The following is a 25,614-nucleotide window of genomic DNA, read 5'->3' as shown; positions in this document are numbered from 1 at the left end:
AGAGATTGATTTAACTGTAGTGACAAATGTATAGATCGTATTAGTCCAGAGATTTTTAAGTATGCTTTTTTCCCCCAACCACAGTTGTATTCTTTTATACTATTGAGATTTTATTGTTGTTAAGGTTAGTATACTTTGGGGAAAGGTATGAAATCCTTTATTCCTCTGAGGACTGTAAAAAGATATGAAATAGCATGTCTCAAGGTTCTCTCCTTCCATGAAAGATTAGGATTGCCATTTATGTCATGTCAGCTTCAAGGCTGCTCTTAGAGAATAGAAAATTAGGGTATTCCTGTATGGAACCGAAATATATTTATCAAATAGAATGGAATTTATTTCACAGTAACTTATTCCTTTTCAATTTACATATAGTGCCCAACACTTGAGTGTCCTCTATTAAGAATTTCTAGGTAGAATTGAAATGGCAGATGCATGATTAGTTTAATAAAATAAACATACACAAAAAAGCTTTCTTTAAAGTCGTGTTAGTAATATGAGCTATTATTTTTAAATTTGGTTCTGTGTTTGAAAACTTGCAAATCCAGACACTGCCTTTATTTTTTTGAGAGGTGGAGGAAAAAGGAATGGCTGCAACAGCTGACCTTTGTCTTTAGGGAGAAACTGTGGCTTTTTTTTTTGTTGTTGTTAAATTGCAAATATTGGAGCACATTCTGTTTTGGGATAAAACTAAGAGGCAGTATAGCATAGCTTATGTTTTTTATTATGTTAGACCTCTATGTAAGTAAGTATTATGTGATGTTTAGGTCCTAAAATTTTTGCATTTAAAAATTTCCTCATTTCATCGGTAGCTTTGTTTCTTTGTAGTTGAAAATGCCTACTGATTGTGCATGAGGTAGACAAGATCATGTATGTTTTTTATACACAGAACAATTAAAGATGGAGCTTCCAATTTATGATTCTAGTTCAGATTTAGTTTACATATGTCTGGTTAAAATAGTCACCCTTTTTGGGTTGGCATTTGCCAGGTTGATCTGTGCTACCGTTTCCAGGAAGGCCATTTTAATAAATGATCTTTGGCAGCTTGAAAATTTCTCTTGAACTTATGTCTAGAACATGACAGATGTTTGATAAATGTTTATTGGCTTTGTGCAGACATATCTGAATGTCTTCCTACATCTTATTATTTCCTCTCCATATTCCTATTAGCAAATGTATGTGTTAATAAATATTACAACGGTGCTAGACTTGGCACTCAGTAGACATGCTAGCGTTTTTCCTGCATCAGAGTATGAATAGGTGCTGATGTTACCTAAGCAGGGATCTCACGTCCAGGCACCTCATGGTTTCATACATGATATTTGGACTTGGACAGGCTTGGCTTCCTACTGCTTCCTTTCTGTATAACCTGGGACAAGAGACAAGTGCTTTAAGTGTCTTGTTTTTTTCATCCTTAGAATAAGAAACATAGGTCATGCTTCGTAAAGGTGACATGACAATATATATCAAGTATACAGCAATGTACTTGACACAAGGAAACTTCAGTAAATTGTGACTGCTGCTGTTCCTGTCACCATCATCGTCACTAGTCGTCACGTACACTACTGTAGATTTACCTGTTATACTTTTGGTAATTTCCATCCCCAGAGTTCACTTTTATTTATTTATTAGGATGTTGGGCCAGGGAATAGAAACATTGTTTTGGGTCCTCAGGAGGGAAGGTTTTTTCCAGTTCTCTCTCAGTAGGCTTCATATGGCTTAATAAATTTTTGTGGACTCAACTATTGTGACAGGACTGGCCATAGATAGTAACTTTTATGATTACCACAGTCTCAAGGAATGTAGCATTTTCATAACTGAGTGTTCCATTTTAAACTGAGAAAACTCTCTTGAAGAAACCCTGGCAAGTCATTGGGTTCAGCAGCGGCTGAAAATGTCTAGGGCACTTCCCAAAGCTTCTCTTGTAGTTAAAGACAGAACGCTTTCCCCAGTCCTGCTGTTACACACAGAGAGATGAGAATAGATACGGGTCACACACAGGCAGGTCATTGGGAGCGGGTAAGAGAAAGGCCCCCACCAGCAGATACAGTCTTGAGCTGCCTCAGTGCTGGTCCTCCCTGTATGCTCTCCCTGGAGTACGCCCCTCCCCATCCTCTGCACACATGCGCAGTGCAAAGCACACACTGGGACCTCTCCTCTCCTTCCCACTTATACCCTAACCCAGGTCCCAAGGAGCTCCTATTACACACTACTCACTTAAGTTACGTCTAATCAAAGAGAAACTCCAACACTTTGGCCACCTGATGTGAAGAACTGACTCATTGTAAAAGACCCCAATGCTGGGAACGATTGAAGGCAGGAGGAGAAGGGGACGACAGAGGATGAGATGGTTGGATGCCATCACCAACTCTATGGACATGAGTCTAAGTAAGCTCCAGGAGTTGGTGATGGACAGGGAAGCCTGGTGTGCTGCAGTTCTTGGGGTCACAAAGAGTCAGACACAGTTGAGCGACTGAACTGAACTGAACTGAATCAAAGAGAGGCATTTGCAGACTTAAGGAATCTCCAGCTCACATATCATGCATGCTTTATGAGAAAATACTGAGGGAAGGGAACAATAGAAAGTGTTTTCCCCTGAAGCTCTACCTTTCCTCCATGTTTAAAGTGAAGAAGATACTTGCTTGGTATCTCTGCAAGTCAGGGAATGAGAAGGTATGCAACTGCAGCTATGTAGCCAGGCAGTGCTTCAATAAAATTTGCTCTATGACTGGGTCATTTTTTCTTAGGTATGTGTAATAGTTCTTTAAAAAACAATTATTAAGACTCACTTAAGTTTACTTGGTTTTCCCACATACCAAGCATTACTTTAGTACAGGTAATCCTCACTTTCCATGTTGTGCAGAACCATAAAAATGACCATTCAACCTAAAACCATGCAAAGCAATCTTAATAATATCAGTGAGAAAAATCAGATTGATCTATAAACTTTAATAATTTTATCAAAACATTGAATATCTATAAATGTATATAAAGATGAAAAATAGTAAAATTGATTATCTATTTAGTACTTAATATTTATATAGTACAATGAATTATATATAGTACATTAGAAGCACTGAGAATTGGAATGTCATTTCTTTATTGAAAACTTATGGATAATTGAATTGTGCTTGCCTTCTTATCATATAGCTTGTGATAATAAAGGCAGCAGTTTTTCTTACACTTCAACAAATTGTCATATTCCTAAGTTTGCGTAAATTCGCCTTTTCCAGTTCCTCTGGCTTCCCTAGGTTTTCTTAAATAGCAACAGTTTCAGCATTCCTACGGTCAGCTATTCTCTATATTTCCGTTTGATTCTAACTTTACTACTAGCATCACCAACTCAATGGACATGAGTTTGAGCAAGTTCCAGGAGTTGGTGATGGACAGGGAAGCCTGGTGTGCTGCAGTCCTGTCGCAAAGGGGTCGCAAAGAGTCGGACACAACTGAGCAACTCAACTGACTGACTAGTAACATTAATCACTTTATGATTTCTTTGCTACATCTCATCTTTGTTGGCCAGTTTTGAGTTTCCATTTCTGTAAAAATGTCATGTCACAGCACAACTCTGTGTTTTATTGTCTGTGTGTGAAGTGGGTAATGCGTGCACAGTCACTTTCAAACTTGGAGAGAAATGACCTGATTGGTCACAGATAGGCTGGATCACAAACGCTGGCCCAGATCCAAAGATTACTTTTACTTTGTTTCACTCTTAGCTCAGGTGCCAAGTTAGGCAAAGATATAAAATCAAAGGTACATGAAGTAGAGGGGCTCACTTCCCCAGAGCCCTCTTGTTCCTCAAGAAGATGTCTCTGAAATTTAGTGGTCTTGGCAACCTACTGGGCTTGCTGCATTAATCCGTTTTGTTCGGGCTGCCATTGAGAACTAGAGAGGCAAAGTCAGTCACTCAAGTTTCACAGCTCATTAATGGCTGCAGAGCTCTAGAGGTTCATTCTTTTCACACCTGGTTCTGGCATTTATTCTTTTACCACATTTACTTCTTCTCACCCCGTCAAACACATTCTTTTCCTCTTGTGTGATAAGCTATGAGAAAATGTGGTCTTGGGACTTTTTCATTATTAGAGATGCCCTTATTCTAGTTATAATACCTCAGAGGTCAAACCAGTAGGACTTTTCATTTCTCTTACTTCCAGTAGGGACAGGAACGCTCTTGTACCTATGTCGTTTTTTGAACAGGAGAGCCCTCAGCCAGAATGTGTACATCAGTTAACACTGCAAGAGAAAAAACCCCTTAAACTTCTTAGATTCTAGCAAAACATACTTCTGATATCAGATGCAGCTCTCAAACTGCTTTCTGTTTTCTCTGACATAATGAAGCCTTTGGCCGTCACTGCCGCTTTGAAAATCAAAGCCTTTGGTCTCTAATGGAATGTTTATAAAAATACTCCATTTTGAAATTTGCTCAGGAAAAGGAAGTATGATATATGATTTTAGAAATCCCTCTAGCTTGCCTTGGTATTGATTCATTTAATGCTGTATACTCTGGAAATATCTGGAATTAGAGAATAAGGAAGTATTAAAACCCAAGGTAAATAAGCTCTTATCCTCATTGTTTTCTTCCATGGAAGTATGGCATCAGTTATGCATCTCTAATTGCTATTTCTGTATGGGCAAGTAAAGTGTCTTTTGCCAAATTTAATATCAGTATCTAGGGTAAGCCAAAAATATGTCAGAAGTCTCATGCGTTTTCATTCTCTTCCTAAGGTGAAAGTGGAAAGTTACTTTCAGTGGAGTGTAGAGCAGCACGCCTGTATAAGAAGAGGAGCTCCACTGTGTGTCTCATTCTCTGTTGCTTTCCTTGGTGTCAGTGACAAAAAGGAAATAAACAGTCAGACATATGGAACGTTTAGTTTACTAATATAGTGACTCACAATACATGTAAAAGAGGCCCAAGGACCTTTGGATTATCCTATGGTGTTGGCTCTGTCTTAATGTAAAGCATTGATGTATCTTAAAGTAAGAAAATAACATTTATTCAAGAAATATTTAATGAGAAACTACTGTGTACTAAGGATTGTTGTAGGGAGCTAACCATGATTCCTGCTTTCCTGGAGCTTATGTTCTAATGAGAAAGAGACAGAAAACAGATAAACTACATGATTCAATTAATTTAGTTGATCAATTCATTGACTTTCACTATATATATCTTTTGGTTTGCCCACCAGACCAGGGTCCTTAGTAGCATGGTAAAAAGGTGCTATTCAAAGTATTATGAAGTACTGAAGTAGAACTTCGGAGAATTGAGGGCAGTGACCTTTTAGAAAACAGCAGCTCCATCAGTGACTCCCCCTTGCTTGTCCCTCTCAGATGTGCTTTGTTGTTGGCCTCTGTTGTTAGTTCTCATGCCACTTTGGCCTTCTCTCCAAAGTAATACAAAAATTACACTTAGGCAATCATTTTGACTTCAACTCAGAACATTTGTTAACTAACTTTAAAAAAAAACATAATAATAAAAAATGAGGGGCATCATCAAATATAGCATCATAAAATGACATTATATCTGAATTTCAGGCTAAAACCTAGAATAAGAAGCTGCTAATATTTTGGGAAACATTCCTTGTTTGTCACTACTGAGTCCCCAGGGACATCCTATGGGAATAGCTGACTTAATATCTAGTAACATTATTTGATTTTAAATCAAATAATGATTTAAAATCAAATAATTTTGATTTGATTTGATTTTTTTTCCTCATCTGAGGATCAGTTCAGTTCAGTTGCTCAGATGTGTCCAATGTGACCCCATGGCCCACAGCATGTCAGGCTTCCCTGTCCATCACCAACTCCCGGAGCTTCCTCAAACTCACGTCCATTGAGTCAGTGATGCCATCCAACCATCTCATCCTCTGTCATCCCCTTCTTCTCCCACTTTCAATTTTTCCCAGCATCAAAGTCTTTTCAAATGAGTCAGTTCTTTGCATCAGGTGGCCAAAGTATTGGAGCTTCAGCTTCAGTCCTTCCAATGAATATTCAGGACTAATTTCCTTTAGGATGGACTGGTTGGATCTCCTTGCTGTCCAAGGGACTTTGAAGAGTCTTCTCCATCACCACAGGCCAAAAGCATTAATTCTTCGGCACTCAGCTTTCTTTATAGTCCAACTCTCACATCCATACATGACTACTGGAAAAACCATAGCTTTGACTAGATGGACCTTTGTTAGCAAAGTTATGTCTCTGCTTTTTAATATGCTGTCTAGGTTGGGCATAACTTTGCTTCCAAGGAGTAAGCGTCTTTTAATTTCATGACTGCAGTGATTTGGGAGCCCCCCAAAATAAAGTCTGTCACTGCTTCCATTGTTTCCCTGTCTGTTTGCCATGAAGTGATGGGACTGGATGCCATGATCTTAGTTTTCTGAATGTTGAGTTTTAAGCCAACTTTTTTACTCTCCTATTTCACTCTCATCAAGAGGTTCTTTAGTTCTTCACTTTCTGCTGTAAGTGTGGTGTCTTCTGCATATCTGAGGTTATTGATATTTCATCTGAGGATAGTTTTATTATAAAAATTGCAGAAATAAAAAAGTTTTATCTTGGTAAGCAAATTTAAAGCTGTCACTTTTGCAGTTTGCATTAACTAAACATGCTACACATTTTATCTGTTAAAAAATATGTGGGTTTGATTATGCCAGAGTAGTTAAAGTCAGGAACTCACAGTTTTGTTTTGTGTTTAACTCTTTGATTTGACTAAGCTGTGCAGGGTCTTTGGACCCTGACCAGGGATTGAACCCACACCTCCTGCATTGAAAGTACAGTCTTAACCACTGGACAACCAGGGAAGTCCCCAAACCCCACATATATTTTTGCTGAATGAACTTAAAGATCTTTATCTACCTTTTAAAATTCTCTTGCAGAAACTGCTGCTCTGTCAAATACCACCTTTACAAACCAAAATTATTTTTCTTTGGCGAAAAAGGAAAACCAGCCATCATTGATTTAACCAAGTACTCGTAATTGTAAACTTTATCTTTAAAACAAGGAGGCTAGTTATTGTAGTTGCTTTTATTTTTGTTATACTCATGGTGCCTGCTTGATTTTTAGAACTTGAAGGGAATATGCTCTTTTTTGGAGTTCAGTTAATTGCAGGGAATAGATGAATATTCAGCAACCTGTCTTTTAAGGTCCTTTCTAATCCTGAGATTTTATGAGTCTATATTTACCTTTGCCCTTATTCTTATCCCTTAGTGACAAGAGCAGGAATCATGTTAGGGGAGAGTTGGGGAGTGAATTGGGCTTTAGTTTAGGAGGAGGTGATGGGTGTTGAGTGGGAGTCATAGAACTTACAGTGGTTGACTCAAAGAGGTACAGTTACTGTTGACTCCCTCTCCTTTTTTTTTTTTTTTTAATACTTAGTACATTTTATTAATTTTAATTATTTTTGTAATTAGGGAAAAAAAGAGAAATATAAACCCATAGATTAAAACAATTTTTAAAAATCACCTTTTCTTAAGTACCTTGCTCCAAACAGACAATCCCTGAATTCTTCAAGATGGATCTCTATTTAAGTCATTGAAAAGATGACTAATAAAAAGCCTTTTAAAATACTTTTGTGGAGAGAAGTTATTTTTCATGGGATTAGAATATAAAACCCATGCTTATTGACTCCTATGAAGCAGTTTCCTGAAAGATGGAATTTTCCTTGGTGGTCAGATCAGATAGAATTTCAGGTAGATATTTTACATCCCTTGGAGCTGGACAGTCCTACCAATCATTTTATCATCAGCTCCAAATATACCAGCAGCCATACTAGGTGCTCAAAAACTGCTTTCTGAGCCAAACCCAGTACCCATTCTTAAGGGAATAGTGAACACAAGATAATCCCAAGTGAGGGGAGTGAATTATTGTTGTGTTCTTTTTCTCATACTTTTCAGAAAATCTGAAAATGTTTTTATGTGTATTACATTGGAACCTCAAGCACTGGCTTTGTATCTCAAAGTTGGAAGAAATGAGATTGATGTCCCACACGGTTGTAAAATGCCAAAAATAAGTAGACCTGAAATGAGTTAAAGCCCAGTACTCAGAAAGGCCAAGTAAAAACTTCAGATCAAGGGTAGCTGTAATTGAAAGGGTCCACATAAGTATTTAAAGCCACTCCCTGCTGGAACTGCTAAGATTTCTGAATTTCAAATTGGCATTTTATGTTTGACAAGGTGACATTGTATAAGAAATGTATTGTAAAACACTGCTGTACAATAGGAAAATGATTGAATGTAAATATTTCAAGATGTGGACCACTGTTCAAATGTTATCATAAATCTTTGCCATTGTTTTAGGGTATAACTCTTCATGCATATATGAGCTGAATTGATAGCGCCAGCTCTTGGGGAGGGAAATCATCAGCAAGTTTCTGCCTCACTGTCAGAACTAGCGTGATTTGACCACAGAAGTATCCTGTTAGGTGTTTCCTGTTATTATCATATGCTTGTAATTACATAAATGGGGAAACCCTCTTTTGAAGATACTACATCTGTCCTTGCTCTTATCCTGTTCATTGAGCAGTCTGAAATGTCACTGTTACATGAAGTTAGGACAGGTGGACACAGTTTGCACTCTTAAACTTTAGAAAGAAGAAAGCTTAAACTGTGAGGTTAACTATCCTCCCATTCCTTGCAGGTTTGGAAGGTTTACAGTGGCTGCTCTGCAGTCCAAAGTAGAGCAGTATGAACGTGAAACCAATCGTCTCAAGAAAGCACTGGAACGAAGTGATAAATATATAGAGGAACTGGAGTCTCAAATTACACAGCTGAAGAATTCAAGTGACGAGAAGGAAGCAATGAATGCCATTTGTCAGAGAGCACTTTCTACAGACGGCAAGGGGAACAAAGGCACTGAGGAGGATGTGGCATCCAAGAACCAAGGTGATAGTGCCAGGAAGCAGCTTGGCTCAGCCCCCTCCAGTTCTCATCTGGCAAAACCTTCCAGCAGTTCTGCCAGGCAGGAAGGCAGCAGCAAAACAGAAGCAAACTGTTCTAAGAACCAAGACCTGTATCAGAAGCGAGTGGAAACAATGCTCACTGTGACAGACACAAGTATGGATACCTATCTGGAAAGAGAATGGGGAAATAAGTCAAGTGATTGTGTGCCCTACAAAGATGAAGAACTCTATGATCTTCCAGCCTCCTGTACTCCTTTATCCCTTAGTTGTCTTCAGCTTAATACGCCAGATAATAGAGAGAGCTCTGTGGTCAAAGCAGGAGGGTCTAAAAAGCAGTCAAACCATCTCAGAAAATTGATGTTTGATGATTTCTGTGATTCTCCGAATGTGTGTAATAAAGATTCTTCAGAAGATGATAGAAGTGAGAGTGAAAAGAAATCAGAGTGTTTCACTTCCCCAAAGACAGGGTTTTGGGATTGTTGTTCCACAAGCTATGCCCCCAGCTTGGACTTTGAAAGCTCAGAGGAGAACACAATAGCAAATTGTGTTGGAGAAATTTCTTCAAAATTGAGTGAGAAACCAGGTTCATGTTTATCCAAGAGGTTGAATTCTCTCCGCTCTTTTGAAATGAATCGGACAAGAACATCCAGTGAAGCATCAATGGATGCAGCTTACCTTGACAAAATCTCGGAGCTGGATTCAATGATGTCAGAGTCAGACAATAGCAAGAGCCCCTGTAGTAACGGTTTTAAGTCGCTGGACTTGGATGGGTTATCAAAGTCATCTCAGTGCACTGAATTCCTTGAGGAAACAGATAAGTTGGAAGAAAGAACTAAACCAAACCTTTCTAAAGGTTCTCTAACTACTGATCAGTTAGAAAATGGAAATGAATGGAAACCCAATTCTTTTTTTCTCCTCTCTCCATCTGACCAAGAAATGAATGAAGATTTTTCACTCCATTCCAGTTCAAACCCAGGAACCAATGAAATCAAACCACCAAGTTGTTTGTTTCAGACTGAGTTTTCCCAGGGTGTTTTGTTAAGCAGTACAAACCGGCTATTTGAGGATCAAAGGTTTGGTTCATCTTTGTTTAAGATGTCCTCAGAGATGCCTGGTCTTCATAACCACCTTCAGTCTCCTTGGTCTACTTCCTTTGTGCCTGAAAAGAGGAATAAAAATGTGAATCAATCAGCAAAAAGAAAAATCCAGAGCAGCCTTTCCAATGCCAGCCCATCAAAAGCAACTAAAAGTTGACAAATTAGAAAGATGTCATTTATGTTTTTGTCCTGAGAGGAATATAAGGTTTTAAAGTTACTTTTTTTTCCCCTCATGAAAGCTCTGTACAATTTTGAATTGATAATCTTTAGTCAGGTGTCAAGTCAGAATGGTGAATTAGCCTGTACCCTGGATACTTTTGTTCATTTTGAAGAGTTTAGTCTTTTCATTTTCATTTAGGGACCTTTTTTGACCAGAGAAGTTAGGGAGAGGGTTCCTTTTGTGTCTGGTTTGGGTATATTTTGTTTTCTTGAATCTTGATTTATCTATTCGGATACAATGACCTATTAGTAAGCCTCAGTTATCTTCAGAATTTGGATTTCTTAAATAAAAGCTTTGGTGCAGTCTATATACTGTTCCTAAGACACTTTTCTTTAAAGCTTCCTAGGGTGGAAATTACTTTTCCTGCCCCTTTTTATTTATGTTTAGTGATAGTCTTAACTTTTATTCAAGGCCACGATGGAGAAACAGCACTCAAACCTTAGTCCAATATTCATTGGCTCTTTTTTTAGATTTTACATATATGTTTGCATTTTTAACAGTGTGTTTTGTCCAGTTTTTGTGAAAATGTGTTGCTGGTAAGAGAGAATACATCTTCTGTATGAAAATATTTGTTTTTTGTCCGGTAGCTTTCATTCTTTTATCTTTTTGTGTGTGTTAAAAGTCAGAAATTTGCCTACTTTAGCAAGAAGGCAGGGAACAGTTGGGTTTGGAGAAGATTAAACATGGTAGCTTTTCATTATTTCAGATAGACAGGTGCAAAAGCATTCATTGCCAAGTTCTTGATCCACTTATGTCCCAGGGGAGCTTTCTTTGGAGTGGTAAAGTCCTTGTTTGCATGTTACTGTTCTTTATGGAAACTCAGTATGCATGGTAGTGGTCTTGCTTGCACTGTTTTACTTACTTAAGAAAAAGAAGTTTCAGTTGGCTAAAAGATTATCTTTTATGTAGGACAAAAAAAAAGATTGTTTTTCATGAAGAGTGTTGAGAGGAGGGTGAAAATAGGTGAGCTAAGCACAATTTTTAATTTAGGTTCTTAAAAAGTATATTCTAAACATGTTTGGTATGCCCGTATAGGCCTTTAAAAATGGTTTGTATGTTAATGACTTGTTTATCTAATGTGCACTGAACATTTTACATTGATACTGTACTGTTTTACATTAATACTGCATGCTTTTCTATGTGAACTGAATAAAGGATGTCATAAACACTGTAATCCTTGATGTTGTCCCATGTTGAATTAGCCTACAAAGACCAGTACAACTTAGCATTTTTTATTGTATTTCTCTTATTATACAGGGGTTGGCAAACTGTGGCCAGTGGTCCCAATTCTGGCCTATGCCTGTTTTTGTGAAAGGCCTGTAAACCAAAAATGTTTTATACATTTTTAATGGTTTTTAAAAATCCAAAGAATATTTCATAACACAGGAAAATGATATGAGGTTTAAATCTCAATATTTCTAGACAAAGTCTTGTTAGAACACAGCTACACGTTTTCCATTTTATCTGATAGGACTGCTTTAGCACTGGTAGAGCAGAGCTGAATAGTTGCAGCAGAGACCATATGGCCCACAAAGCCTAAAATATTTACTATTTGGCCTTTTACAGAGAAATTGGCTGACCTTTCTTATAATTGACTCAAGATTCAGTGAAACCATAGAAGTATAAAAAATCACTTTTATGAGTTGAAAAATCATGACCTCTGCTTTTAGAAGTAATAAGAATCTCCCCCACCCCCCGCCGCCCCAACAAAAAGCTTAATGTAAAGTAGTTTTTGTTCTATCATATTTTTTCCAATAAGTATTTGTGCATGACTTTGTCTTTCTGATAATCTTTGAGTTAGTGGATAAACTTTCATAGATACTGCCATTTAAATATCTTTGACAATTGGATATGCATTTGAAGTTCTATTAAATGTAGAAATCTAAAATCTTTCTGAATAGAGTAAACTTGGGGGTAAACCTCACTCTAATTCTGTCTGTAATTTTTTTTTCACCATGAGTGTGTTAGTTTTCAATACAAACTGACACTGTGTCATGGAAATGCAGAGTGTGTAGCCTGATTGACTAATGCCTAATGGGGGTGAGGGTGTCTCTCTTGGGCTGGAGTATTTCCCAGCTGCTTCAGAAACACTGCTTCATCCTCTCCAAAACACTATCTCATGTATCATATTAAAATAACCTGACATTACTCAATTAAAGGAAATAATCTGTGCAGGATTTGATTTTAATGATCCTTCACATCTGTACTCCTAACCTCTTTACCATAATCTCAAATATCATGACAGATATGGTAGTCTCATTTTATTGTTTAGTTGCTTAGGCATGTCCAACTCTTTTACGACCCCATGGACTGTAGCCCACCAGGTTCCTCTGTCCATGGGATTTTTCAGGCAAGAATATGGGAGTGGGTAGCCATTTCTTCTCCAGGGGAACTTCCTGACCCACAGATTGAACCCGAGTCTCCCGCATTGACAAGCGGATTCTGTACCACTGAGGCACAAGGGAGGCCCAGTCCCTTTTAAAGTATCTATTGTATATACACACTCAAAACAAAAGCTACCTTTTATTGATACCAGGTACTCTGCTAGCCTCTGTATTGTGTAATCTTTTCAAACTCTGTGAGCCAAGAATTTTCTCCAGTTTACCAATCAGTGAATTGAGAATTAGTGATCACACAGCTAGAATGGGCTTAGAACCCTGTCCTGGAGCTGGGCCTCAGACTCCAGAGATTGTAGCATTCATCCCTCAAGCATCAGATGCATGGGAGCTCACATTTGCAGGCCAAAGGGTGAATGGATTTGAAATTTCCAAGGATTTTTTTTTTAAGTAGTATTTTGGAAGTATTAGCATGTTTCTTTTCAAGTAGCATTTAACTCCTGCCCGTGCCCTGGATCTAAGGCTGCTCCTAAATGGAAGCTCAGGGATGGGAATTGTGTGTGTGCCACTTTTAAGTTTATAAAGATTCACATTAACTCTGACATTTAGATGAATTTCAAAATAGCACTAAGGCTATATTTGAAAAAGATGTGCAAGTGATAAAGGGAAAAGACATCACTTCATGTCTTTATAAAAACAGTACCTTTTGACTGCTCATCTCTTTAAAATGCTATAGCTAAGCGAATGTGGCAAGATGCTAGTTATTTTTTTGACATGACCTTTAGTGTTTTAATGTTTAAAATCTCCATCTCATTCAAAATTGCATGTCTTTTTCCTGTTTTAATGGATCAACTGAAACTTAAAACGGCAGACAGTAAGATATATAGTCCCTTAATATCAAATCTGCTGTGTTTTCTTATAAACTCATATTTACACTGGTTTGAAACCTCTAAAGGTACCACTGAACAAGGGAAGAACTTTGGTCTTGATTCTTACGATGTTTCAGGAACTTGTTTCTATATACTTGAATGGTATTCAGTTATTCAAAGTGTAATTCATGCATTAGAATTTCCCTTCCTCATTTTTGTACCTGTGGATGATATTTGTAGAGAACAGTTTCATTTCATGGAGTTTGGCCTATTAGATTAGAAGGGTTTCCTGAAGCCTCATAAGAAGGTCTCTGTTCCTATTCTAGGGAGTCCTACCACAGTCTTTGCCTATCATGATGTAACTCGATCCTTTTAATAATACTTGGCAGAGAGAAAACCTTTTAAGCAATGATCTCAGAGTGCATAGTGAACATTTATTGCCTAATTCTCGGAACCCCACTCAGAGAGGAAGCATCTATTAAGTTGCAGTTTTCTTTTAAGAACCCATCTGAAGCTTAGGCTTGGTTGATGTTCAGTCTGCTGTGACAGGCAGTCTAGAATACCTTTGATTGAAGCTCCACTTCTTGAAACTAGGTACATTCCTAGGTCTGATTTGTCTTAACAGGGAGTCGATCCTCTCTAATGTTAGTTGGATTAACCAAGTGTGTAGAAGTGTGCGCCTAGTGTGACACATAATTTGAGGATGTAAAGATCCCATACCCTAGGGCAAGGATTTCACATAGACATATACCAAGGAGGACCTAGGTCTGGCCCACTTTAATTCTTCTATAAAATTGGTGAGTACAAAAGTGTCTGCACCGGGGATAGCCTGGAGCAGAGAGGAAAGCTGATGGCTTCCGAAGTGCTACTTGTATTGGGTCTTTAAGGATGGATAAGAGCTTGATGCAGAAGAGAACATCTACTTCTGCGTGTGTATCCGCTATCCTGCAAGTGGGCGCCTATTTCTCAGACGTCTCAGAAGAGGTGCTGAAGGAACCCTAATAGGGCTCCTGATGGACAAAGGCTTCCCGATTGCTTCAGCCTGCACTGTCAAGTTTGGCTTTGGTCCGCCTCCTCTCTCTGAGCGTCCCCTGAGACTCCAGGCTCGCCCTCGCCGCCAGAACCGGCGGCCTGCCGGCGAGACTGTGACTCCCTGGGCGCTGGAAGCCTCAGGAGGTGGCAGGACTGGGCCATCATCTGTCCATTAAGCCGAGGCTTGGCGCTCCGAGGGCCAGAAGGCGCGACCTCGCTTCACTCACCGGGTCATCTTTGTGCTGGGGGCGGGGAGGTGAGGTCTGGCCCGTTAGTCTGGGCTGCGATCCCGCTTGCTTTCCTCTGGTTCCGGCGAACCCCTCCTTCCCGGATTCTCGAAGCCAGTGACGCTCCCCCACCTCCCCAACGCTCCCGGGACAACAGACCTGCCCGCGCCCCTCCAGCTCGAGTTTCCCGCGCTCTTGAGGGCGCTCTCAGAGGCTCCCGTTCAGGCTCCACCCAAAGAAGGGACCCGGGCTGAGGATTCCTTTCATTTTATTACTACTCGCGAAACCTGGCGATTAAGACGCGAAACCAACAAAGAGTTTTCTTTCCACCTTAACCTTGCACACAATCCTTTAACAAATTAATTAATCCTAATGAATTAACACTTCATTTATTTAAACGCGCTACAGTCCATGAATTAAATTTTCATGCAGTGATTAAAGGCTGTTAAAATATGCATGATTTCGTTAAAATTTTATAATAAATCAGGGCAATGTGTTACATGACAAGGCAACTATTTCCCAGTCCCTCGCAAGGGGCTTTGATTTGTGCAGGCGGCGGGGAGGAGGGGCGGCTGACGACGGCGCGGGCGAGCGTTGGAGCCGGGCGGCAGGACCCAGCTCCGCACCTCGGCGAGAGCACTCGGCTTAGCGCTCTGCTCCGCGGCGTTGGGACCCTCCTGGGGATCCCGCTCCCGCAGGCAGAGCCTAGCCTGCGGAGTGCGATGGGCGCTCGTCTCTCCGTCCCCGGAACCGCACTCGCTGGGGGCTGGGGGGTCCTCTGGTATCTTTTAGCTCGCGCGAGCGCGCGTTCGGGTAGGAGCGCTGCGCCGGCGGCTCTCCGGGGACAGGAAGGCGACACAACTTCCATCTCGTCGCGTGGGGTCAGGGAAGCGGGTGTCTGCTGTAGAGTTGATGGGTTTGTTGCTGTTCTTAATTAACCAGGAGATCTCGAAGCCCCTTCTCTGACCAGCGCGATCTCCCTTTTCGGAATGGGCCGGGGCGGGGGAGCTCTGCTTCCTTTGGGACCTAAACCCCAGGGGCCCCGTGACCAAGCTTAGCGGTCCCACCCTTGTCACTCGGACAGCGAAACTGGTTCTGGCAACTAGCGGGCGGGGGAGGCCGGCCCCTGTCAGGACGGAGCCGTGGTCATGCATCATCCTTAGGGCTTTCACAAGGTAGGTGGGTTTAAGTCCACAGAGGGGTTAGGGTGGAGGTATATATCTACGAATGTAGATATCTACAAATGTAACGGCCAAGAGTAATGTGAACTTTACTGCCTCATCACCCAGGTCGCAAGTGTATCAGGGAGTGGGGTGGTCGCAAAGTTCCCAACGGACGTTGCCTTTGAATTAAAGGGCCAGATGAATGAAAGCAGTGGGTTATCCATCGGCTTCCTTGAGAACCTCCGCCGCGGGTCCTAGCTCGGAGCTTTACAGGAGCTGATCACCACTGGCCTCAATAACTCACCCACGGCCTTTTGGGACCGAGCGGGACAAGCGGCCAGGGTGCGGGTGGGAGAGGAGGTGGAAAAGGAAGGAAGAGGCCTTCGGGAAACGTACGAGAGCCTGGCGGTGGACTCGCGCCTTGAGCTGGGCTGGGCCTCGGGGATGGCACAGGACTGGGCACCCGCCCAGGACGGCCTGGCGGGCAGAACGGGCCGGGCGGGCCGGGAGCCCAGCCCTACCCCGCGGGAGGGCTGGGCCGGAATGCGCGAGGGGTGGAGAGGCCCAAGGTCAGAGCAGCCCAGCCTTGGCGCTCACACCGCCGCCCGGAGGGGAAGCGAAAGTCCGGCCGGAGTCCCTCCTCCTCCCCACCCTTCGGACAGACGGTGTCGGAGGGGAAGGGGGTCTGACGCCCAAGTGCATTCCCTCCTCCAACGACCGATCCCCACCCCCCAATTCTAGGCCTGCTACTTCCCTGCTGACCAGTTCAGCCTCATCGCTGAAGACAACCCAGGAGGCCTCGGAAGCCGGCCAACTCCCGGCTCTGGCGACTTTCCCCCGCGCAGGGCGCCGGCTGCACAGTGAATGGGCCGAGTTTCTGGGCAGGAGCCCAGAGGAAACGGGGCGCCCCGGATCTGCGAGGAGCAGAGCTCCCTCTGGGGCCGCCCAGGCTTGCAGGTTGGCCCAGCTCCCCGGGTTCGGGCAAGAACGTGGGGTCCGACCTCCTCCACTTATACACACAGAATCTCCACTCACTTCAGTGGACATCCCTCAGGACCGCCCCCACCCCCATCCCTGTCTCTGAATGTGGATTAATAAATCGGGTTCAACCCCAGCGGGGGTGGGGCGGTGGGGGTGGGTAGGGGCAGGTTGTCCCCGCGCTCCTCCGGAGAGAGAAAGGCTGCCCCGCGAGTGGCAGCTGTGGAGCGGGCGGGGTGGTCAAAGGCGGGGGCATTCACCCCCGGCTGGTCCCTCCCTCGCGCCGCTTCTCTCCCCCCGGTGTTCACTCCCACCGACCAACGTCTGCTCCCTGAGTTGGAGAAAGAGGCGCTGCCAAAGGAAACGTGAAGTGGGGCCTGCCAAAGAAGGAGGAGAAAATTAATTAATGAGGGAAAGAAATGTGTCTCTGATCCAGATGATAGACTCCCTGTCCCTGGGGGCAGAAATTCCTCGGAAATCAATAGCTGTGCATTCATTACCTCCCTCTTGATAAAATGCAAAGCTATGAGATGGGGAAGGAGGGAATCTGTGCTGGTCATTAAACAGGGGGGGGGGGGGGGAGGAAACAACCCTGCCCAGAATTCTATGCCAGGGCTCTGGTCCCATGAGGGTATCACTAGTTCAGGCATGGGCCATCCAGTCACTGCACTCGCCAAACCTGGAAAACAAAGCAGTGACATGGGTGGACTCAGCCCCAGTTGGCCACCCTTTCTTTTCACTGCTCTGGGGCACTAGGGAAAGGCTTGATAAGAGCCAAGGAACTGCCTGCAGATCCACCACCATCTCCCACTCTCTAGCCTGGAACTGAGGCCCGGCAGGGAGCTGGCAGGTTAATTTTCCCAAGCATCATCCCCCACCAACTCCCTCTTTTTGCACCTTGGTCTTGCCCTGGACCACAAAAAAACACCCCTTCACCTGTAGCTACCCCACTATCATAGACTGCCCAGAGGGCAGATACCTGACTTTTATACTTCATTTAATCTCCAGTGTCTTGCCCTGGCCAAGATGGGTGCTCAGCAAGTATTTGAGGAAGGAAGGTAGGGTAGAAAGTAAATGAGGGAGGGATGAAATAAATGATTTCGGAGAAAGAGCTGTCTGGAATCAAGATACGCAGCTCTACCTGGGGACAGCAGGCCCTTCTGTTCGAATCTGCATCCCTTTTTAGGTAGAGAGGAGACCACTTCAGTGATCTTCCCTCTGGCCCCCCTCCTCACCGCCCCCCACCCCAATGACCCTGGCTTGCTGAACTTCCTTTTGCTCCTGCCCCTCCCCATCTGCCTTCTCTTCCTTCTTACACACATGTATTGTTCTATGGGGCATTTTCCTAAGTGCCAGGGTACACACAGATGTGCTCTAAATGGGCTTCCAATCCATTACTGGGAGGGGTGGGTAGGGACTTGGTAATTGTACCCAACCCTGGAGAAAAGTGAGATACTCTGGGCAAAGATCTGCCCCCCCCTCCCCACCCCCAACTGGGCCAGTTCACTCAAGTGAACTAGGAGGAGTCTCAACAAGATGGTGAACTCTTGCCCTCAGGCCAGGGACTTACCAGTGGGTTAGTTGGTACCCTCTCAGAATTGGAAGGTAAACTGAGATGGGCTTCGGGGACTCAGGTGCCCCCCCCCCGCCCCCCGCCTAACGCAAGGTCCATGGAGCCCCAAACCGTATAGTCCACGTAGTGTAGCTATTTAAATTTCTGTTTCCCCCCTGCATTCTTTGGGGTCCCTGAAAGCCACTGTTTCCCTGGGGGGAGGGGGAGACAGGATCTAGGCGCTCCTCCTCTGCGGGGCCTTTCCTCCACCCCACCCTCCGCCACCCACCCCCTCCCTCGCGAACCGCCGCCCTAGGTGTCAGGAAGGATTAAGTTAAGCCTGGACGCCCGGTGCGACGAGTACCATAGACTCACTCGCTCCCTCCAGCGATGTCCTGCTCGCCGTCCTTTCCCCGTAGAGATAAAGTTGCATTTAGCAGTCCCAGGGGACAGCGTAATGGATGAAAACAAGGTTCCTTCTCACACTAGCAAGTGAGCATCCTTCTTACTCCCCTCTCGAGCTGCAAGGGGGTGGGGGAGAGAGAAAGGTAGCGAGAAAAGAAAAGAAAGAGAGGAAAAAAGCCCTGGTGACGCCTGTGGGCTGTTTTTGGAATGTGAGTACTGAATGGGTCCTCTAAACACGCTCGCGTTTATCCAGAGATCCACGCGAACGCAAATTAGGCTTATAGAAATGAATCTAATCTTTGGTGGAAATACAGATCTCCTTGGTGTGAGACAGACCAGAAAGATTATCTATCTGATCTCTGCCTCCCACAAGCAGCCCCTTGCCACTCTCCAGCTCTCTCGCCGCAGATGCGATAACATCTGGGCTGTTATTGTCACCCTGGGCAAGCGCTGAGCCCCTGGGGACTCGGGCACCTGAACTGGGTTCCCCCGGGAGCCCCTTGATCTGTCTGCCACATAAGAGCCATATAGCAGGTTGGCTAATTGATTTATCCCTCTTACGTTTTGATTTCATAATAATAAAAAAATAAAAATAATTAAAGGCTGGAACAGAGCTTGAGTCCGGTTCTTTTAAATTGATTTGAATTAATTTTTTAATCATGCTTTTCTATAAACTGGCTTGATTCTGTCTCCTATTGAAGAAAAAAAAAGTGTGTGTATATACATCTATCTATAGATAGATGCATAGAGAAAGAGGCAAACAGTCCAACACGATGTAAAGGAAAATAAAGTTCTCTTCAATATCTTATTCCCTTTTCTCTGAAGCGATTTCCTTTTCCTGGAGTTTCCAACATGAAGTGTGTGTGAGTGTGTGTGTGCGTGTGTGTGTGTGTGTGTGTGTGTGTGTGTACGCTGAAGCGAGGTAAGGATCCCAACTACACCCTGTAAACTATTTTTCCTTTTGATTACAAGAAGCCTCAGATCACCCGGAGCTCGTTTGAAATGTGGGTTTGTACACGGTTAAAGCAGACAAACAATAAGAGAAATTCACAATTTCATTTCAACAGCCGTTCCCTGGTAGAACGCACACGCTCCTTGTGGCTCCTAAGTGGCTGTCACTGTCGGTGCCTGATACAGTTATAGTCGCAGCAACAACAACGAAGTGTGCGGAGGAAATTAAATTATATGGAAATCAATACCAGCTGACTGCTTCAAACAAATGTCTGTCACCGCGATTATTCTCCAGGAACCTATTTATAAACCATGAAAAGAAACAGGTTCTTGCAGCAAAAGACAGCACCTTCTGCATTTCTGTGTTATTTATACTGTATACAGAGGAACGCGCGGGCATAATTTAACATACAAATGCTCAGTTGTATACATTATATAACAGCTTGTTAGACGTCCCCGAGAGAAGGTGTGCCCGAGTGATGCGCATATATTCAGGGCTAGCAGTCTGGGTCTGGGCTCGGAGGAGGGAGGGAAACCATCTAGGGGCCAGCGAGCATCTTGTCTTTCTCCCCCCTAAAAGGTGCCTACCCTCAGACAATAGCTGGCCCTTTTGATCTTCTCCAGACCCGCGATGGGAAAGGTGAGGCGTGCAGTGCGCATGTCCGGGTAGCTACAGGTGCATCACCTGCGCTGTCCTAGCTGGTGGTCACTATAAGAGCGGCTCCCACGCGCCGGTCGCGGCCCGGCGAGCGCGCGCGCGCGCGCAGACGCACGGCGCCGCCGAGAGGGAGAGCGCGCATCAGACAGACGGAGACAGCTGATGCCTGTCAGCACCGCTGGCCCGCGAGCTCTCGCGAGAGCTCCCCGGACCGGCCGCGAGAACTGGGGCTCAGGTGTAAGAGGAGTGCATCCCGTCGGCGCACGGGGCTAGAGCTCGCGGAGAAGTGGGATCGCGAGGCCGGTGCGCGGCGATCTGCGCGGTCAAAGGGAGCGCGAGGCGAGAGCGGCGGCGGCAGAAGCAGCAGCGGCCCCCGGCGCTTGCGCCGCCTCCGCGCCGCCAGACGCCGCGGCTGCAGCCTCCGAAGCGAGGCCGGGGGAGCCGGCGTGCGCACTTTCCCGCGGACTTTCGGAGTTGTGGATTTACATGCTAAACCGTCAAGATGATGTCCATGAACAGCAAGCAGCCTCACTTTGCCATGCACCCCACGCTCCCTGAGCACAAGTACCCGTCGCTGCACTCCAGCTCCGAGGCCATCCGGCGGGCCTGCCTGCCCACGCCGCCGGTAAGCGCCCCAAGCCCGCGGACCCGGCCCGCGCGCCCGCCCCCTCCCCGTCTCCGAGACGCTGCATGTCGGGTACTGATATGTGCACAGATCCCGGTGCGGGGATTCGCGGGCGGGGATTTTTAGAAGAATCCCGCTGCGAGGCAGGCTTTGTACCGTGGCGCTTAATGTCGGGTTCCCGTCGCCTCCGCCTCCGTGTCGGGCGCCGGCGATCGGAGTGGGGAGCGCTGGGGCCAGGTCTCTCGACTTCCCTCCACTTTCTCTGTTGATTTCATGCCTTGGAAAGGCGGTCTCTGTGCGTGTTCGGGTGCGTGACACGGTCCCCGGCTGCGAGTTACATCTTCATTTCTTCTTCTTTCCCCCTCCTTTTTCGTCTTTCACGCCCGTCCCCGGAATGTGTCCCCATGTCCCTCTCTCCTCTGCATCTGCCCCCCTCTCCGCACACGCCCGTCCCTTCTCGTCTGACCCCCTATCTCGTCCCCAATGTGTCCCTATTCTGTCTTTCCCGGTCTCCACTATCCCCACTCCCGTTGTTATTATTTTGGTTGCTTTGTGTGTTGCCTTTGGCTCGCTGTGCTTTCCGGCTTGTGTGGTTTTGTTCCGTGTTTTTGCTTTTTTTTTTTTTTTGGTTTTGTGTTGTTGTTGTTTTTTTGTTTTGTTTTTTGGTTTGGTTTGTGTCGCCTGCAGCTGCAGAGCAACCTCTTCGCCAGCCTAGACGAAACGCTGTTGGCGCGGGCCGAGGCGCTGGCGGCCGTGGACATCGCCGTGTCCCAGGGCAAGAGCCACCCGTTCAAGCCGGACGCCACGTACCACACGATGAACAGCGTGCCCTGCACGTCCACGTCCACCGTGCCGCTCGCGCACCACCATCACCACCACCACCACCACCAGGCGCTCGAGCCCGGCGACCTGCTGGATCACATCTCGTCGCCCTCGCTCGCGCTCATGGCCGGCGCGGGCGGCGCAAGCGCGGCGGGCGGCGGCGCCCACGACGGCCCGGGGGGCGGCGGCCCGGGGGGCGGCGGCGGCGGCCCCGGAGGCGGCGGCGGCGGCCCCGGGGGCGGCGGCGGCGGCGGCCCGGGGGGCGGCGGCGGGGGCCCGGGCGGCGGGCTGCTGGGCGGCTCGGCGCACCCGCACCCGCACATGCACGGCCTGGGCCACCTGTCGCACCCGGCAGCGGCGGCCGCCATGAACATGCCGTCGGGGCTGCCGCACCCGGGGCTGGTGGCGGCGGCGGCCCACCACGGCGCGGCGGCGGCGGCGGCGGCGGCAGCGGCCGGGCAGGTGGCGGCGGCGTCGGCGGCGGCGGCCGTGGTGGGCGCGGCGGGCCTGGCGTCCATCTGCGACTCGGACACGGACCCGCGCGAGCTCGAGGCGTTCGCCGAGCGCTTCAAGCAGCGGCGCATCAAGCTGGGCGTGACGCAGGCCGACGTGGGCTCGGCGCTGGCCAACCTCAAGATCCCGGGCGTGGGCTCACTCAGCCAGAGCACCATCTGCAGGTTCGAGTCGCTCACGCTCTCGCACAACAACATGATCGCGCTCAAGCCCATCTTGCAGGCGTGGTTGGAGGAGGCCGAGGGCGCGCAGCGCGAGAAAATGAACAAGCCCGAGCTCTTCAACGGCGGCGAGAAGAAGCGCAAGCGGACTTCCATCGCCGCGCCCGAGAAGCGCTCCCTCGAGGCCTACTTCGCCGTGCAGCCCCGGCCCTCATCCGAGAAGATCGCCGCCATCGCTGAGAAACTGGACCTCAAAAAGAACGTGGTGCGGGTGTGGTTTTGCAACCAGAGACAGAAGCAGAAGCGGATGAAATTCTCCGCCACTTACTGAGGGGGAGATGGGAGGGACCGGGCGGGGCAGAGCTGGGAGCCGAAGGGGCATTTCGCCGGGAGGGGGGGCCTTCCCCTAGCCTGCTTACCACCATCACCCCCACTCCCCCGGATTTAGAGCGGCCGTTATCCTGCTTGCATTTGAGGAGTGCCTCCTCGAGCGCTCCTTCTCCACCTCCCCTCTGCTCTCCCCGTCCTTACCCTCCCCAGCCTAAAAGACTGGGTGCCCGGTGTGTAAGCGGGAGAGTAGGGTGGAGGTGAAGGGGGAGCATTTGGGGGAGGGGGAGTGGGGGGAAGGAAAGAGGAGACTGGAGAAGGGGGTTTGAGGAGCAGGATGGTTCTGGGGGTGAGGGGCGGGGGGGAGACGGGAAGGGTAGGGAAATGGACTGTTTTTGACCAGAGACACTTATCAGAATCTCCTGGGGACCAAGGAACAATGTACAAAAAACCTACCAACCACCAAAAACTAGACAAATAAAGACAAACTAAAACAAAACAGAACAAAAGCAAAGAAAAAAATACTTTAGAAATGTAACTCCAGAGAGCCGTATTCTGCAGCTTCATTCCACCCTCCTCCCCCCACAACTCTTAAGGAAGAGGAAAAAAGAGCACCACGCACGATTATTACCACCGCCCCAACCTTAAGCACATGAACTGAGTCAAAGACCAAAAAAACCAGACGAACCCGAAGGTGAAATTCTGGGTAGCAAAGCTAGTTGTTCTGTCACTGTGTTTAATTTTCTCTCTTAGTCTTACACCCCATCCAAACCCTCTTTGATTTATTTTTTCTTTTTCGATAAGACTCCTCCGATGACTCCTCTCCATTGCCAGAAAGGCAGTGGGAGCCCAGCTGAAAGGAAGGAGGCGGGAGTGGCTGCTTGTTTAGGTGAAGTCCAAGTTTTCCAGTGACCCAGCCTATATACTCCTGTGGCCTGATTGGTCGGTGAGGGTCTTTAGGGAGAGAGCTGACTAAAAAGCAGAATTTTAGAGGCTCTGAAATAAATATTTATTTAGGAAAATAAAACAGTTTAAGCCAGGTTTTTCTCTTTCTATATGCGCTCTTATTGCTAAGATCTAGAAAACAGACCATTTCAAAATAAGCTTTTCCCTCCACTCATAGAACTTGCTTGCCCTTTCATTTATTTTCCTAAGTGGCTTATTTTAAACTACTGTTTGTTTTTTTTCCTCTCTATTGATTCAAATAGATTGATGGGGTGGCAGACAGTAGGAGAGATACTCTGACCCGTTTTCTCCACAGATCAAGACCCATCTTACTCTTCTAGGTCCCCTTTCCTTCTCTTTTGGAGAACAGGAAATCATTGAAATAGTGAGAAGTTTCTGCTTTCACTTGGAGCAGGACTTGGCTGTGAGAAAATCAGCTAAAATCCCAGATGAGAGAAAGACAGGTTTAAAGCCCTCCATTTATTTCAAAAGGGTCTGCATGTTGGGAGGGGGGGGAAGCAGAACAACTGTTTCATTATTATTACTATCCAAAAGTAATTTATTGCTGGGGATAAATGTTGGGTAGCAAGAACTTTAATTTGCACTATCAGTCTCCCAAATAGAAAATCATGTATAGTATTTCATAGTAATAATCAAGGTACTTTATGAACTGCTTATGGATTAAAAAGAGAGAAAACAATTGAAGGTGGTTAGGTTAAATGCCTGCTTGGTGCACAAGACACCCTTGATCTTGATTGGGTGGAGATGGTTTATTACCATCCTTTAGTAAGAACTAAAAAAGTGAGAACAGATAAAAAAAGAAACAAGACTGAAACCATGCATGATCTGAAAGGTGCAGGAAGAAACACAACTAGATCTCACTCTGGTTAGGCATTATTTATTTAATTATGTTGTATATCATTGTTTGCAGCGCAAACATTCTATGCATTTGAAACTGAGCACTAAACTGGGCTAGCTTTCTGATAGACCGTTTTGTGGATAGTGTGATTTCACAGTCGACTGCCTGTTTTCACCGAAAACACAACATTCTTGTCATATTCTTGTATTTAGAGGAAAAGGAAAAAAGGAAGATTACTGTAAATATTTTCTTGAACGCACACACTCACACAGTGGTTACAAACTGCCAGTGTTAATCCTGAAATGCCTCACGGATTGATCTACCTGTCCATCAATGTCTGCTGAGCCTTTTCCTTGGTTATGTCTTTGCTCTATTATCTTTCCCTCCTCCCTTATCAGAACCACTTTTGTGCACCAAAATACAACAGAGAGATATGTCCCAGTACACTTACAAATAAAACATAACTGAAAGAAGAACAGTTTTATGATTTGGGTGCGTTTTTGTGTTTCTACTGGGCCAAGTCCCAGTAGAGCCAGTCAACAAATGAGACTCAATTCAACCAAAAATACAGGGAAGGGGAGGATGTTTAAGTTGGGGGGGGGGGGGTGGGCACAAAAAGAGGGGAAAGGATGAGAATGATGTATTTTTCTGCTGAATCAGAATTCACTTTCAGATAACTCATGTGAAAGCGGTGCTCTTGAATAAAATGAATTCTATATTAGTTGTCTGTGTTTATCAAAGTTTTTTTTTTTTTTTTTTTCTCTCTCTCTTCTAACTGCAGAATCTCTTCAAGCACAGCCCTCACTTCAGAGTGGTGGAAGGTAATAGCCAGGCACCTTCAAAATATTTGAATCAGGATTCAGGGGCAGAGGCATTTGGAGGTTTACATGTATTGTTCTAGCCTAAAAAAAAAAAAAAAAACGTTTCTAAGAAGATGTTGTAACTAAATAACTTTTCTCCGGAGGTTAACATAAATAAAAACCATCCACT

The 25,614-nt window shown here is 45.4% G+C and overlaps 2 protein-coding genes across 4 annotated transcripts in view; both read left to right on the top strand.

Annotated features, from left to right (window-relative positions):
* The window catches only part of OBI1 (ORC ubiquitin ligase 1), a 40,050-nt gene extending 28,675 nt beyond the window's left edge, over positions 1-11,375 (top strand). For all 3 annotated transcript variants that reach the window (XM_043892096.1, XM_043892095.1, XM_043892097.1), the window contains one exon: positions 8,623-11,375. In XM_043892096.1, coding sequence (XP_043748031.1) covers positions 8,623-10,138 — 1,516 coding nt within the window. In that variant the 3' untranslated portion in view covers positions 10,139-11,375. The remainder of the gene's footprint in view (positions 1-8,622) is intronic.
* A 9,265-nt stretch (positions 11,376-20,640) lies between these two features.
* On the top strand, positions 20,641-25,182 carry POU4F1 (POU class 4 homeobox 1). Its single transcript, XM_043892469.1, has 2 exons — positions 20,641-20,997; positions 21,685-25,182. The coding sequence occupies exons 1-2, from the start codon at positions 20,875-20,877 to the stop codon at positions 22,822-22,824; spliced, it is 1,263 nt and encodes a 420-aa protein (XP_043748404.1). The 5' UTR covers positions 20,641-20,874; the 3' UTR covers positions 22,825-25,182.
* Positions 25,183-25,614: the final 432 nt, after the last annotated feature.

This window comes from Cervus elaphus, chromosome 30, assembly GCF_910594005.1.
Source record: "Cervus elaphus chromosome 30, mCerEla1.1, whole genome shotgun sequence".
In the NCBI taxonomy this organism is placed as follows: domain Eukaryota; kingdom Metazoa; phylum Chordata; class Mammalia; order Artiodactyla; family Cervidae; genus Cervus; species Cervus elaphus.
The sequence above is the reverse complement of the archived record's forward strand: the minus strand, read 5'-3'. Positions and strand labels throughout refer to the sequence as shown.